General features: G+C 50.8%; 5 protein-coding genes across 5 annotated transcripts; 1 reads left to right on the top strand and 4 right to left on the bottom strand.

The window, feature by feature from the left end:
- Positions 1-308: 308 nt before the first annotated feature.
- On the bottom strand, positions 309-1911 carry BBK36DRAFT_1164692 (cytochrome P450; the record flags this gene model as incomplete). Its single annotated transcript, XM_024894676.1, has 3 exons — positions 309-1605; positions 1655-1755; positions 1810-1911. 3 exons carry the CDS (start codon positions 1909-1911, stop codon positions 309-311), a joined length of 1500 nt encoding a protein of 499 aa, XP_024753451.1.
- Positions 1912-2444: 533 nt separating this feature from the next.
- On the bottom strand, positions 2445-4240 carry BBK36DRAFT_1107441 (aldehyde dehydrogenase; the record flags this gene model as incomplete). Its single annotated transcript, XM_024889251.1, has 8 exons — positions 2445-2728; positions 2778-3166; positions 3231-3446; positions 3508-3565; positions 3615-3629; positions 3688-3789; positions 3843-3897; positions 3950-4240. 8 exons carry the CDS (start codon positions 4238-4240, stop codon positions 2445-2447), a joined length of 1410 nt encoding a protein of 469 aa, XP_024753450.1.
- Positions 4241-5107: 867 nt separating this feature from the next.
- Positions 5108-6787, top strand: BBK36DRAFT_1136808 (major facilitator superfamily transporter; the record flags this gene model as incomplete). The annotated part of the gene is made up of 1 exon (XM_024893103.1): positions 5108-6787. The coding sequence occupies one exon, from the start codon at positions 5108-5110 to the stop codon at positions 6785-6787; it is 1680 nt and encodes a 559-aa protein (XP_024753449.1).
- A 1007-nt stretch (positions 6788-7794) lies between these two features.
- On the bottom strand, positions 7795-8989 carry BBK36DRAFT_1109270 (NAD(P)-binding protein; the record flags this gene model as incomplete). The annotated part of the gene is made up of 5 exons (XM_024889452.1): positions 7795-8057; positions 8115-8409; positions 8474-8555; positions 8623-8816; positions 8843-8989. The coding sequence occupies 5 exons, from the start codon at positions 8987-8989 to the stop codon at positions 7795-7797; spliced, it is 981 nt and encodes a 326-aa protein (XP_024753448.1).
- Positions 8990-9714: 725 nt separating this feature from the next.
- BBK36DRAFT_1108773 (hypothetical protein) lies at positions 9715-12141 on the bottom strand (the record flags this gene model as incomplete). Its single annotated transcript, XM_024889400.1, has 3 exons — positions 9715-10326; positions 10722-10725; positions 10919-12141. 3 exons carry the CDS (start codon positions 12139-12141, stop codon positions 9715-9717), a joined length of 1839 nt encoding a protein of 612 aa, XP_024753447.1.
- Between the last annotated feature and the right edge of the window lie 24 nt (positions 12142-12165).

Raw genomic sequence — 12165 nt, 5'->3', positions numbered from 1 at the left:
TCCATGTCTAGGGTGGACGCAAAACTGAAGATCGCGGAGTACGCCTTGATGATATTCCGCAAAGCTGAAGTTGACCGGAAAATACGGCTATGTCAGCACAGGAGAACTGTAAGCGCAGCAAAACGATGCTTTAACCGCTGTCTCCGTTGGATGGTAATACTCCGAGCTTATAATTGCCGGCTGGTATGACAGAGTCGCCTCGACAACGCTTTGCCAAGTGGATCAATCTGTATTATTCCTCTATGCTACAAGTAGTCATTCGTAACGGAACTGAGAAGGAGACAAAAGCGGCGTCTTCGCTGTAAGGGTTAGAAGCTGCGGCGCTTCACCTTGATCATGTATCGCGGAGCTTCAAGCTGCTGCGCAACCCGAAACACTGTGGTCTCATCCTGCCCAGGAACATACTCGAACTCGAAGCGCCGGAAGAGGCTAACTAGCGTCAAATGCATCTCTTGCAGCGCGAAATGCTTTCCGATACACACGCGGCTGCCGGCGGAAAAGGGCCAAAAGGGAACTTCGTTCGTCTTCCCTTTTGCGTAAATGTCCAGCCAGCGCTCCGGCAGAAATTCCGTCGCGTGAGGCCAGACTTTTTCGTCCATGTGGACGTTCTGGGTGGATGGGAAGACTGTTGTTCCCTTGGGGATACTGTAGCCCAAAACCTTTTCTTCCTTCAGACACTCTCGGGGGCTACCCGTTGCTTGGCCGGGCACGAGACGCATCGTTTCATCAATGCAGGCTTGAAGGTAGGTCATTCCAGTAAAGCTGTACTCGCAGTCGACGATCTTGTCGGGATCTGAAGGCGGATACCACTCGTCCACCTCTGCCACAAGCTTGGCCATTTTGTCTTTGTGCTTCGTCAGCATGATGAGCGTGAAGATCTCTGCGTTGGCCGTGGTTTCGCTGCCCGCAGTCAGCAAAATAACGGCCTCGTCTTGAATGTCTGAGCGGCGGAAGGTGGAGCCTTTAGCATCATCGCCAGCTTCTACGAGCTTCTGCAGCAGATCCTGCTTGTTGCTCGTCTTGAGGATTGCCCTTCGGTTCTCCACGGCATCGGACGTAAACTTGTCGACATAGGGATCACGAGCCGGCAAGAAAGGGATCTTTCGAATCCAGGGCACAAGCATCAGCACTCCAGCCAGCTTCAGCGCCTTCTTGATCTGGTCTGGCAGAGGGTGCGACCCGTTTTGCACGACTTTGAAGCTCTGGCCAAACGTTGTGACGCCAATGATGTCGACAGCCAAGCTCTGTATGAGATGTTGCATGTCCACTTCAGCCGGTTGGTCTCCTCCACAAAGCGCATCAAGCTTGTCAACAGCTGCGCTGATGCATTCCAGCATGAGCGGCTGCATGCTGCGGATGTAGCGCATGCCAAACATGGATGAAATCATGCGCTTCCGCACCGAGTAAGCCGATTTGTCGGTAAAGGCAATCAGCGTCGGACGCTCAGGATCTTGTCTGAAGTTGCCATAGACGGCCTCTGACTTATGCCAGTCTTGCGTCTGGATGATGCGCTTCACCTCAGCATGGTCAGAAACGGAGATCATGTCCGGTGCTAACACGACGATGGGGCCATATTTCTCGTGCAGCCTATCTGTGAAGTGATGGCTACGGACTGTCAATATCTTCGTTGCCAATGTGAGAGAAGAAGTCATACCTTGCTCCCCTCAGAACTGACAAAGTAAATGGCCATGATGTGACCTTGTTGAGAAACGGGCCAGGAATTTTCTGAATGGGTGAGAAGAATGCTTTCAGAAACTGGTACAATTAGCTCACCACTCGTTCGCGGGAATATGTCGTTCTCAAACTTACACCAAAGATGCGCGGAAGGATAAAAACGACGAAAACACCAGCTAGGGCCACCCTTGTAGGGGTGAGGCTGTTCTGGATCGACGACCAGTCTACTGCGTCCATTTCGCCAATCATGTGACTCCAGAGAGCAACGCAATTCTTCAGCGTTTGCTCTGCGGCAAGCATATCATTTTAAAGCTAAATTTCCTACAGGAGCTGTCAGAGTAGCATGATGCGATTGGCAATGTCGTTCGATTCCCATTGTGGAAACTCGCCGATGCTGGTATCACAAGCCTAGACGGAATGGTTGTGTCGGGCTTGCGATTCGATGGGTTTCCAGTGCATATCAACCAGGGAGTGGAGGGGCTCCATATTGGACGATAGTGAGCAAATGCGAAATACAGCAGTGTGTGCTGCTGACAAGGGGTGATTTCAATTCCAAAATGTGAGTTTTCCTTGATATCAGCGGCTTATGGCTTGCTTGTTTTTGCGCGTCCCAGGAGAGGCAAAGCATTAATCACTAGCACATGCCCTGTACAACAAATAATTCAGGAGGTAGAATGAGAAAGTGTAAAAGTGACATTTTCACGTAAGTCTATTACCTTCAAAACTTGTCTAGTTCCATCCGATGTGGGAAATTGCTGCCTGCCACTGTCTCACCGATAATAGTATATCGATTTGATCTGGCAATAGCTCAACAGTCCCTCAAGCCCATACTCAACCCCGATTCCGCTCTGCTTGTGTCCCCCAAACGCAACAAACGGATCTGGTTGAGGAGGCCCATTGATAAAAATATTCCCTGCCTCTAGTCTTTTCGCAATGTCCTCGGCAACTTCCGGTCGATTCGTCCAAACGCTCGCCGCGAGCCCACTTTCTGTGTCGTTGGCGAGACGGATTGCTTCGTCAATATCTGAAAAGGGGACACATGGTATGATGGGGCCTGCCACTATCAGTAGTTGCTTAGGTACGTCGTTTATTAATAGACTTACCAAACTGTTCGTCCCTGACAATAACCGAATCAGAAGGCGGATTATCTACTATCGTGGGAAACGCGTAGAACCCTTGCCCATCGCGTATCCCGGCCTTTTCCGTTCTGATTCTATATCCGCGGCTGCTCATATCTTCAAACAACGCCTTTAACTTTTCCAATTGCATCTTATTCTGTACAGGCCCGACGTTGGCCACGACATCTTCGGCGGTGGAGTTTGTGGCTCGTGTAAGTGCGTCGACAAAGGTCTCGTAGATGGATTCGTGGATGTACAATCGGCGGCTGGCGAGACATATCTGACCTGCATTGAACCATAGGCCCGCAGCTATCAAGGGTGCAGTTTTTTCAACGTCGACATCCGGAAGAATGATCGATGCGTTATTACCGGCCCTGTATGTCTCATTCTTAGCTATCGATTCGTCTGTCCAGGGGGATACTCGGCAAGCTGCTGTACATTTCTAGGGTCAGCCTCTTAACTGTCCCGGCACAGGCCTCCATAATTTTCTTGCCAGCAGTTGTTGATCCTGTAAATGATATCTTCTGAATTCCTGGATGGCGGACAATGTTGGGACCCAGTTGATCATCTCCTCCCAGGACTTGGATGACTCCTGGAGGAAATACTTGCTGAGCCAACTCCACTAGTTTCAACGCTGTATACGGAGTAAAGGGCCTGTTTACAATCAAAATCTGTCACATTGTTGGTTTCTTTTGCCGATGCCAGGAGTACCTACGAAGGCTTCACAATGACACAGTTTCCTGTAGCTACCGCCGGAGCAATCTTGCCAATTGCTGTATTCATTAGGAATACAGTGATGAGCTGGAACTGGGGTCAACGTACCGAGCATTAGAGGAACTGAGGGCAAGCGTTGAGTTAGCAACACGATCTCCGCGGCTGAGACAGAGAGACTCACAATTCCAGGGACATATTGCCGCCACCACCCCCAGGGGCTCATATCGGGTGACTGTATATTTCCCCTCGTCCTCTTGTCTCTTCTCGGGGATTTCGTACTTTGCTGTCAAAAAAGGTTAGCTTGTTCCAATCACTAATAGTTTTTGGTGTACTAACATGGATATCTAAACCAGTTTGCCGCCCAATGCACCTCAATTGCATTCACTTGAACCTAGACTCGATATGAGCTGTGGTTCTGTCATGCTGAGTTCCTCAATACTTACACTTCGTCCGGTCTCTGCGCCCAGAAGCTCAATAAACTGGTTTGCATGTGCCACGTATAAATCGGCAAACTTTTCAAGTAATTCGGTTCGGTCTTTGTACGATTTAGCCGCCCACGGACCAAATGCTTTTCTTGCAGCAGCAACCGCATCGTCGATATCCTCGCTGGTAGCGACAGGAGTCTGCCACAGCGAGTCGCCCGTCGCCGCGTTTGTACCAGTGTAGAAACTGTCGGACGTGCGAGGTACACCGTTCACGATGTTTGCAAACTTGGTGAAATCGATACTACTCATGGTTCCGGCTGCGATGATATTATTAGACATAGGACGTTGTTACTGGGATGCCGCAGGCGCGATGACTCTTATTATTATCATTGGCTAGCATTCCTTTCTGTACGTTGTAGTATTTTTTGTAAGGCCAGCGCTTAATGGGCGACTCTTTCGGCGACTTTGTATGGATTCGCTTAGTGCAGCCGCAAACAATATGTACCTCATCTCGTAAACGTTGCTGAAGAACTACAGGTCTTCACATTCAATTTACGCAAAGGCTTCGAGGAAGAAGCGAAGTCAACTCTAATTCCTCGGCAGTTGGCAAACTTTATCTAGGTAGACTTGATAATAGAAAATACTCTAGTAACATCTACTACCGATTATTAAACCTACCTATTTAGGGCCTATCGCAATACATGTAGTTGTCGTCCCAATTTCGTCCCGCTGAGACATCAGAACAAGCAGCGCTCCTCATCCACCAATCAGTAGTACAGTCTGCAAACCCTCTCATATGATTTGATGAAATTGCCTAGATTGTCTGCCAATCCCGACTTTCCTCTGCTCAACATATTTGAGCCTTTCCCATAGAGTGCGGCATTCCTCAGTCATTGACCTGAAAAAGAAGTTGACCACTAACAGCCAGAGCCTGATGCACGTCAGTCCTTCACTTTCCCATTTGGTCGGGCCTTTTGAAATGCAATACTACTCTCCAACAGAGTGAAAGTCGCCGACAAATGCGAGGGATGGAGGCAAAACGACAATTGCAAATTCATAAAGCTTTAGTCTGGAGCCTAACTCTCGAACATCTCTTGCACGCAAAAAGGGGGAGAAGAAGTTGAACTCACCATCCCGCCAGACTCGATCCAGGCAACCAGTGAGAGAGTTATCATCATGGACGTTGAGAAAGAGACGGGGCCGGCCCCAGCCGCTGTCGGGCCTGAGGCGCCACCAAAGGACGCTCGCTTTTGGCTCATCTTCGTAGCCATCAGCTGCGTGACGTTCCTCGTCGCTCTTGACACGTCCATTATTTCGACGGCGCTCCCATCAATCACGGCCAAGCTCAACTCGGGCGAGCTCTACGTATGGATCATCAACGCGTACCTCCTCGCATCGACAACATCTGCGCCGCTATTTGGCCAGGCTGCCGATATCTTTGGCCGCCGAGCTGCTGCCGTGACATCTCTGATCCTGTTCGCTGCGGGAAGCGCCATCTCTGGAGCCGCTACAAGCACGGGCATGCTGATTGCCGGACGGACAGTCCAGGGCTTTGGTGGCGGCGGCATCGCGACTTTGTCTGAAGTCGTCGTCTGTGACCTGGTGTCTCTGCGTGAGCGAGGACAGTATGCAGGCATTATAAGCTCGGTCTGGGCCATTGCCGCCGTGGTTGGCCCCATCATTGGTGGTGCTTTCACACAGCACGTCACCTGGCGCTGGATCTTCTACCTCAACTTGCCAATCTCCGGCGTGACGCTTGCCTTGGTGCTGGTGCTTCTCAAAATGCGAAACCCGCGCCAGGGCACCATTGCCGAGCGTCTTGCATGCATCGACTGGGCTGGATACGCCATCCTCACGGCTTCCGTCACTTCAACCCTGCTAGCCCTCACATGGGGAGGAACCTTGCACGCTTGGTCATCATGGCGAACCATTGTTCCATTGGTGCTGGGTTTCGTTGGCCTTGTTGGCTTCTTCGGCTACGAAGCAACGTCCTGGGTCAAGGAACCCGTGATACCTCTGCGTCTCTTTGGAAACCGGACAGCGGCCGCGACACTGGCCATCAGCTTCGTCCACAGCATTCTCCTCTTCTGGGTGTGCTACTTCCTGCCGGTATACTTCCAAGCCGTGCTCAATGCCACCCCTGCCAGATCAGCCGTCATGCTGTTCCCCATCGCAACGACGACGGCACCTGCCGGCATCATTTCGGGCGTGATGATTACCAAGACTGGTCGGTACCGACGATGGCACTACATTGGCTTTGCGCTCATGGCCATTGGTTGCGGCCTCTTCACCCTGCTTGACGAGCACTCCTCGACGGGCCGCTGGGTCGGCTTCCAGATCATCTTCGGCTTTGGCTGCGGCTTCGTCTTCACCAGCTGTCTGCCTGCCATCTTGGCCAGTCTGCCAGAATCCGAAGTCGCACTCGCCACGGCTACGTGGACGTTTTTGCGCAACCTGGGATCCATATGGGGTGTTGCCATTCCTTCAGCCATCTTCAACGCGCACGCTGACAAGGTTGCTCGTACCGTTTCCGATGCCTCGGTGCGTCAGCTGTTGCTTCGCGGCGGAGCATATGAGCACGCCACCCGCACCTTTGTGGCCTCTTTCGTGGGCAATGCGGCTCTTCACCAGAAGATTCTTGATCTGTACGTGTCGAGCTTGAAGATTGTCTGGCAGGGGTCCATTGGCTTTGCCGTCTTTGGTGTCGTGCTCGCCGTTGTACTTAAGGCGTACAAGTTACGTGACGAGCTCAACACCGAGTACCGGCTAGAGAGTGGAAGCAAGGAGGCATCTTCTTCAGAGCCGGCTACTGAGACCACGAGCGTGGAGTTGGAGAAGCCGGCAGAACAAAAGTGAAGCTCGAATTGATGTGACCTACCTACTTTAGTACATAAGGTAGCGATCAAATGGAATTTCCTGTCAACAGATACCTTACATACCTTAACTTTCATAACACTGCATACAACCATACAATTTGTAATACACCAGCGTTGCAAGTATTGTCGCCTTTGCGTTCGTAGTTTATAAAACCAGCCCTGCGATCCATTGTTAGCAGTCCAGGTTATAGCAAATTGTCCGATATGTTTTGAGCATCAGACAACCTTCGGATGAATGGATGTTACCCTGTTCGCCGAACCCTTGCACGAAAGACATAGCATCAGCCTCCACGATCGGCGTTGTTCAGCCCTTCGAGTCCGATTCCCACTTCGGGCCGCCTCTTCCTCCCTGAGTGATGCTGATATGGCATGATTTTGATATATTCGCATTCGCTCATTAGCAGCCCGCCTTGTCTAATTCTTCCAAGTCTTTTCTATGCTATTTTTCCCCGCTTTTCTCCCCGCTTTTTTCTTCTTTCTTCCTTTGAAATAATTATAATAACTATAATAATACTAGATATCAATTCCATTTCTGCCCTATTCGTTATAGATAGCGTGCCTCTATCTTCGGTACATTGTGAGATCCTCTCTTCCTAGACCGTAGTTACTCCAAAGTACGATAATCTGGAGCACGAGAGGTCTGTTGCAACTTCGCATGAAACCTATGCGCAAGGAGATTACCTTTGACGTTCACTGTCATGAGCTACAGGTTAGGAGCCATGTCGTAGTAGTGTTTTAACGATGCGAAAAATTCTGAATTTCTTTTCTTCTTCCTCTTTTGGGTTCAAAATTTGGCAGTCGTTATCTAGGGTACACCGTGTCTCGTCCTCCTCCGCAACTTATACCTTACACATTGAGCTCCGCCTGATTAGGATATGGAGACGGGCTTTGGACCTTGGGCCACGTTGTAGAACGAAGAGATCAAAACATTTTCTCTAATCATTTCTCAAATTCACCATATAGGCTTCCTTGTCTCCTGATGATTGGCTATTCGGCATCTGACCACCACTTTTCAAGAAATTGCCGAATTGTAGTAAACTTGTAGTCGGAGAAAATGCTGTTCCACTCATCAGACACCTCCCAGCTACCCTGATAAATAGAGACAATCGTCTTGGCTGTAAAGATCTTTGCCGACGACTCTCTCAGCTCCTCAGGAACCGTAGGGTGCTCCATCTTTGGGTGCCAGCTCGCAGTTAATCTGCCGGCACGAGCTTGGACAGATTTGATTGTTTCGACAGCAAATCTTCCACCTATATTGTTTCATTCATGTTAATGAAGCACTTGACAGGATAATAAGGATCAATTACCTCGAATCTCTTCTCCCAATGCAATGAGCTCTTGCTGGGAGATCCGGTCGCCTCGTATCCCTCCCACCGTTGGCCATTCTCCTTCATAGTCAACAGCCTTGGCAACGATGTTTGCCACATCTTCCATCGTCGTCATGCTGAAATAGCCGGGACTCTTGGCATCACCTAGTATGATAGCCCGATGATGATCCATATCGATGTGGATGCCCCAAATATCTGCATATTTGGTCGTCTTCTGAGGGAAGGCCAGATAGTTCATGAGCATTCCTGGTCGGAAGCAGCAGTACTCAAGGACCTAGGAACAACGTCAACCTCCACGTTAGCAAGCTGATTCGCTCGACTGTGGCGCAGAGACAAACCGCTTCATCCTGATTTATCTTTTTCAGATACTGTTCTATCGCGGTCTTACCCGCGTACCATGGCAGGCCATTAGTGGAAGCTCTATGAAACGCGTCAAATGTCAGTGTTTGGCAACAGTACTAAAGCGCGCAGACCGAAGTATACAGACCCTGCCCAATCACTAGGAGCAAAGCGTTTGACGCCTGCTTTGACACATGCGTCAATCAAATTTCGCTGCGCTGAGTTGCCCTTGTCTTGAGCTACTACGATGAATGAGAGGACTGTATGCACGCCTTGCAGGATGTCCACCAGCCTTCGGGTATCGGCATAATCTACAACCACCCATGATACTCGCGATTGTAACTCCGGAACATTATTTCCCTTGTCACTTTATTAGCATCATTCGTTGGATAGTCTTGTGAATTACTTGCCTTTCGAGAGATTATCGTGATGTCGTGTTTTCCGGTGGATAGGAGGGCATCCAAAATCTCTCGTCCTACGCCCCCAGAGCCTCCTGCAAGTGCAATCCGAACCATGGCTTTCCTTGCGGTTGCAACTGTTCGTTTGTGAGTTCCGCTTTTGGAAATTTATTCGGAATATTCCACACCTTTTTTCATCCACAGACTTATTTTATATGATTTCTATCTTGTGAGCGACCAGAATTGCGTCGTGCTTTCCGACAAGTGGCACGAAATCACTTCCACAAATCACGGTACTCGATACGAGCACCACCATGGCGCAAGACTAGTATACGTTATCGTACATTAAGCCTGTCTCCCCATAACTCAGGATTTCCCGAGTTGTCGGACCACGAACGCTCCCTTGTTTTCGCCGATCGTGGGTCGGTTGCCATCGAGCGTCCGCACGGTAGCGCTTCCTTCTAGAAAGTAAGAAGTACCGCCACCCCATTGAAACGCGGTAAACGCCGCAAAAATTACTGCATCTGGATTGCCACATGGCTGACAGCGCCTAGCTCCATTGATGTGTCACTTGGTCAGCATGCGGAGTAGTACTCCATACGTCCTGCGGAGAAACTAGCATGGATTCCAACTGTTCCCATACATTGGCGCATGGAGTTGAACAGGGGTTTGTCCATAGCCCCGGGAGTTGTCATCTTTCCACTCTTACTTTTATTCCCTGTCTAATAAAAAGCTCCAGGACTCATTGTCTCCGATCTCTTCATGGAGCCAAACAGAAACGCCCCGATGGACTGTGCCTGGTTGCTCAGGCTCACGTGGGGCTCCTTCTTACTACATGTATGTTATGGCTCGAATTCCTTTGCGGCAGCTACCAGATTGGGCGGCCCAAACACATCCTTGACTCCTTCGGCGCCGATGGTTCGCAGATACCACGCCGTCACGAGCGGATACGCCTCCCTCCTCTTGTCGTCGAGGTAGTGCATATACGCCCAGTACAGGGCGGCAGCCAGCGTCAGATCTGCCAAGCTAAGCTGGTCGGTGGCCAGCCATTCCCGGCCCGTGAGCCATTTCTCGACGACCCCCAGCCCGAAGTTCAGCCCTTTAGCGGCGGCCGCCTCCTTCTCTGGCACATGGGGCGCGAATCCGGCCCGACAGAGCACGACGCCCATCATGTTACCGTACACCTCGCTGTCGGTGAAATTGATCCATTGTCGGACCCTGGCCCTCTCGCGGGCATCGGCTCCCAGCAGCTGGGCGGAGCGAGGGCCGACTTCCGCAACGTATTGCGCGATGGCGTCAGACTCGGCGATTGTGGTACCGTCGGTGGCTTCGAACGCGGGAACCTTGCCGATGGGGAACTTTGCCAGGAACTCGGGCGTCTTATTAGTGACCATGTGCTGGTAGTCTGACGCTGTCGCGACATTAACGCCGTTGATCTTAGCCGCGGCGAAGATCTGTTTGCGGATACATGATGGTCAGCCTCAGCCCATGTTGGCGAAACTGGTGATGATGTAGTTGACTGGGTGTAATCCTCCTCGCAAGGCGCAGGGCACGTATATCACCTACCTTGAGACATCGTGCATTCGGAAGGTAGGAATACAACGTGCCGATGGTCGTCATGGTCGTGAGGTCCAATTGTTGGCTGATCCGATGAAATGAGATAGCTTGTAACCCTGGGTCTTAGTGAACCGAGTGAGCTCAGTGCATGAGTCCTGGTGCTTCTTTCTTGGGAGGTCTGGATCTTATGTTAGGCCCCGAGCGGAGCATTCGGAGAGTTTTTTCGCCATGAAAACTACAGAGAAGGTGTATTGGCTCTGCAAAAGTATCAGACTGAGGCTTGCGAGAGGACAGCGCTTGGAGTCGAATGATCGGAGAAGCCAGAGGTCTATTACGGTTAGCACCATTGAGATTGTGCTAGTTCGGGTCTATCGATAATTCACGTTCTGAATAGTTCTCCCTAGTATAAACCACTATGTATCGAGGTATCTCCGTGTTCAAGATAGGGACGGTCGAGTGATTCCAAATTGCGTGTCCAGAAAGGCAAACATCTTTTGATGAGAAAGTGCCAGAGCCGCAATCTTTGCTTGAAGGCCCCCTCCACTCACTCCCTGACCGATCCACAGCTCCTTATTGCTGCTGTCAATATGATTCAGCTTCTGAAAGATACGCTCGGCATTGAGCTCCGGGGTAAAATAGAACGTGTCGGAAGCGCCCGTTACCAAGGTAGCGCATTTGAGCTTGGATAGATACTCTCCTCCATCTTCGAGGCGGAGTGAGAAGCGCTGCATCTGTCTCATGACGTCGGCTGGGTTGTTCACGCCGTATAGCCACATGCTGTGGCCAAATTCCCACCGAAGCTGGAAGTTGGATGCCGCAAGTCGGTTGACGACAAAGTTGAAGAAACCGTCACTTAGCCATCCGCTCAGCCAGCCGCCAATGAACCAATTGGGCATTCGACTCTTTGTAACGTCAAAAAGGTCATAGCATCCATCTGTCGAGATAGCTGCTCCAACTCGCGAATCAGCGGCAGCTCGCAGCACCAGATACCCTCCCAGCGATGCTCCCAGCACAGCAACCCTGCCCATATCTATGTTGTGCTTTGCTGCGAGCTTAGTTTCGAGGTAGTCCAGCACCTTTCCCGTCACTCTTTCCCAGTCAGGGACCATGCGAGTCTTATCTCTGCGCAGAGAGATGCCTTGACCGGGACCGTCAAAGGTTAGAACAGCATAGCCCCGAGGTAGTCCGCCTGCTGGTCCGTAAAAGTATAGCTCTTCCTGCGTCGAATCAAAGCCACCCATCTGGACTAGAATAGGCAGCTTGTCCGTCACCTGCTTATGAGAAGGGGGAAGAAAGAGTCTCCCAGGCAACGAAATGCTGTCTTCGAATGGAATATCAAGAATGTGGAGCTCGCCGTCCAGAAGTCTCGCCCCCCGCTCAAAGACATCAGAGCTCTTCTGGATGGCGTTGAGGATTCGGGGATCCTGCGGATTGCAATGCAGAAAGAACTCGCTGGAGCGGTAGTAGTTTGATGCGCGGATGAATGCCCAAGAAGCTTCGACTCGATCCCCATGTTTTACTGCGTCTTCGCCTACGCTGACTGCACGCTCAGCCTCTGCTGTCCAGGCATGATACCAGCTCTCCGGATCGCCGTCAGTAATCTTAGTCCTAGCAACAAGACATTCTCCAGTTTCAGATCCGTAGAATGGAGCTGCGTCGAGGACACGCAGGAACTCGAAATTAAAGAAATCTGATTTAAAAAACTTGAACATCTTGGGATTTGAGTTGAGTTGGCC

Source organism: Trichoderma citrinoviride (genome assembly GCF_003025115.1).
Source record: "Trichoderma citrinoviride strain TUCIM 6016 unplaced genomic scaffold BBK36scaffold_1, whole genome shotgun sequence".
In the NCBI taxonomy this organism is placed as follows: Eukaryota; Fungi; Ascomycota; class Sordariomycetes; order Hypocreales; family Hypocreaceae; genus Trichoderma; species Trichoderma citrinoviride.
The sequence above is the reverse complement of the archived record's forward strand: the minus strand, read 5'-3'. Positions and strand labels throughout refer to the sequence as shown.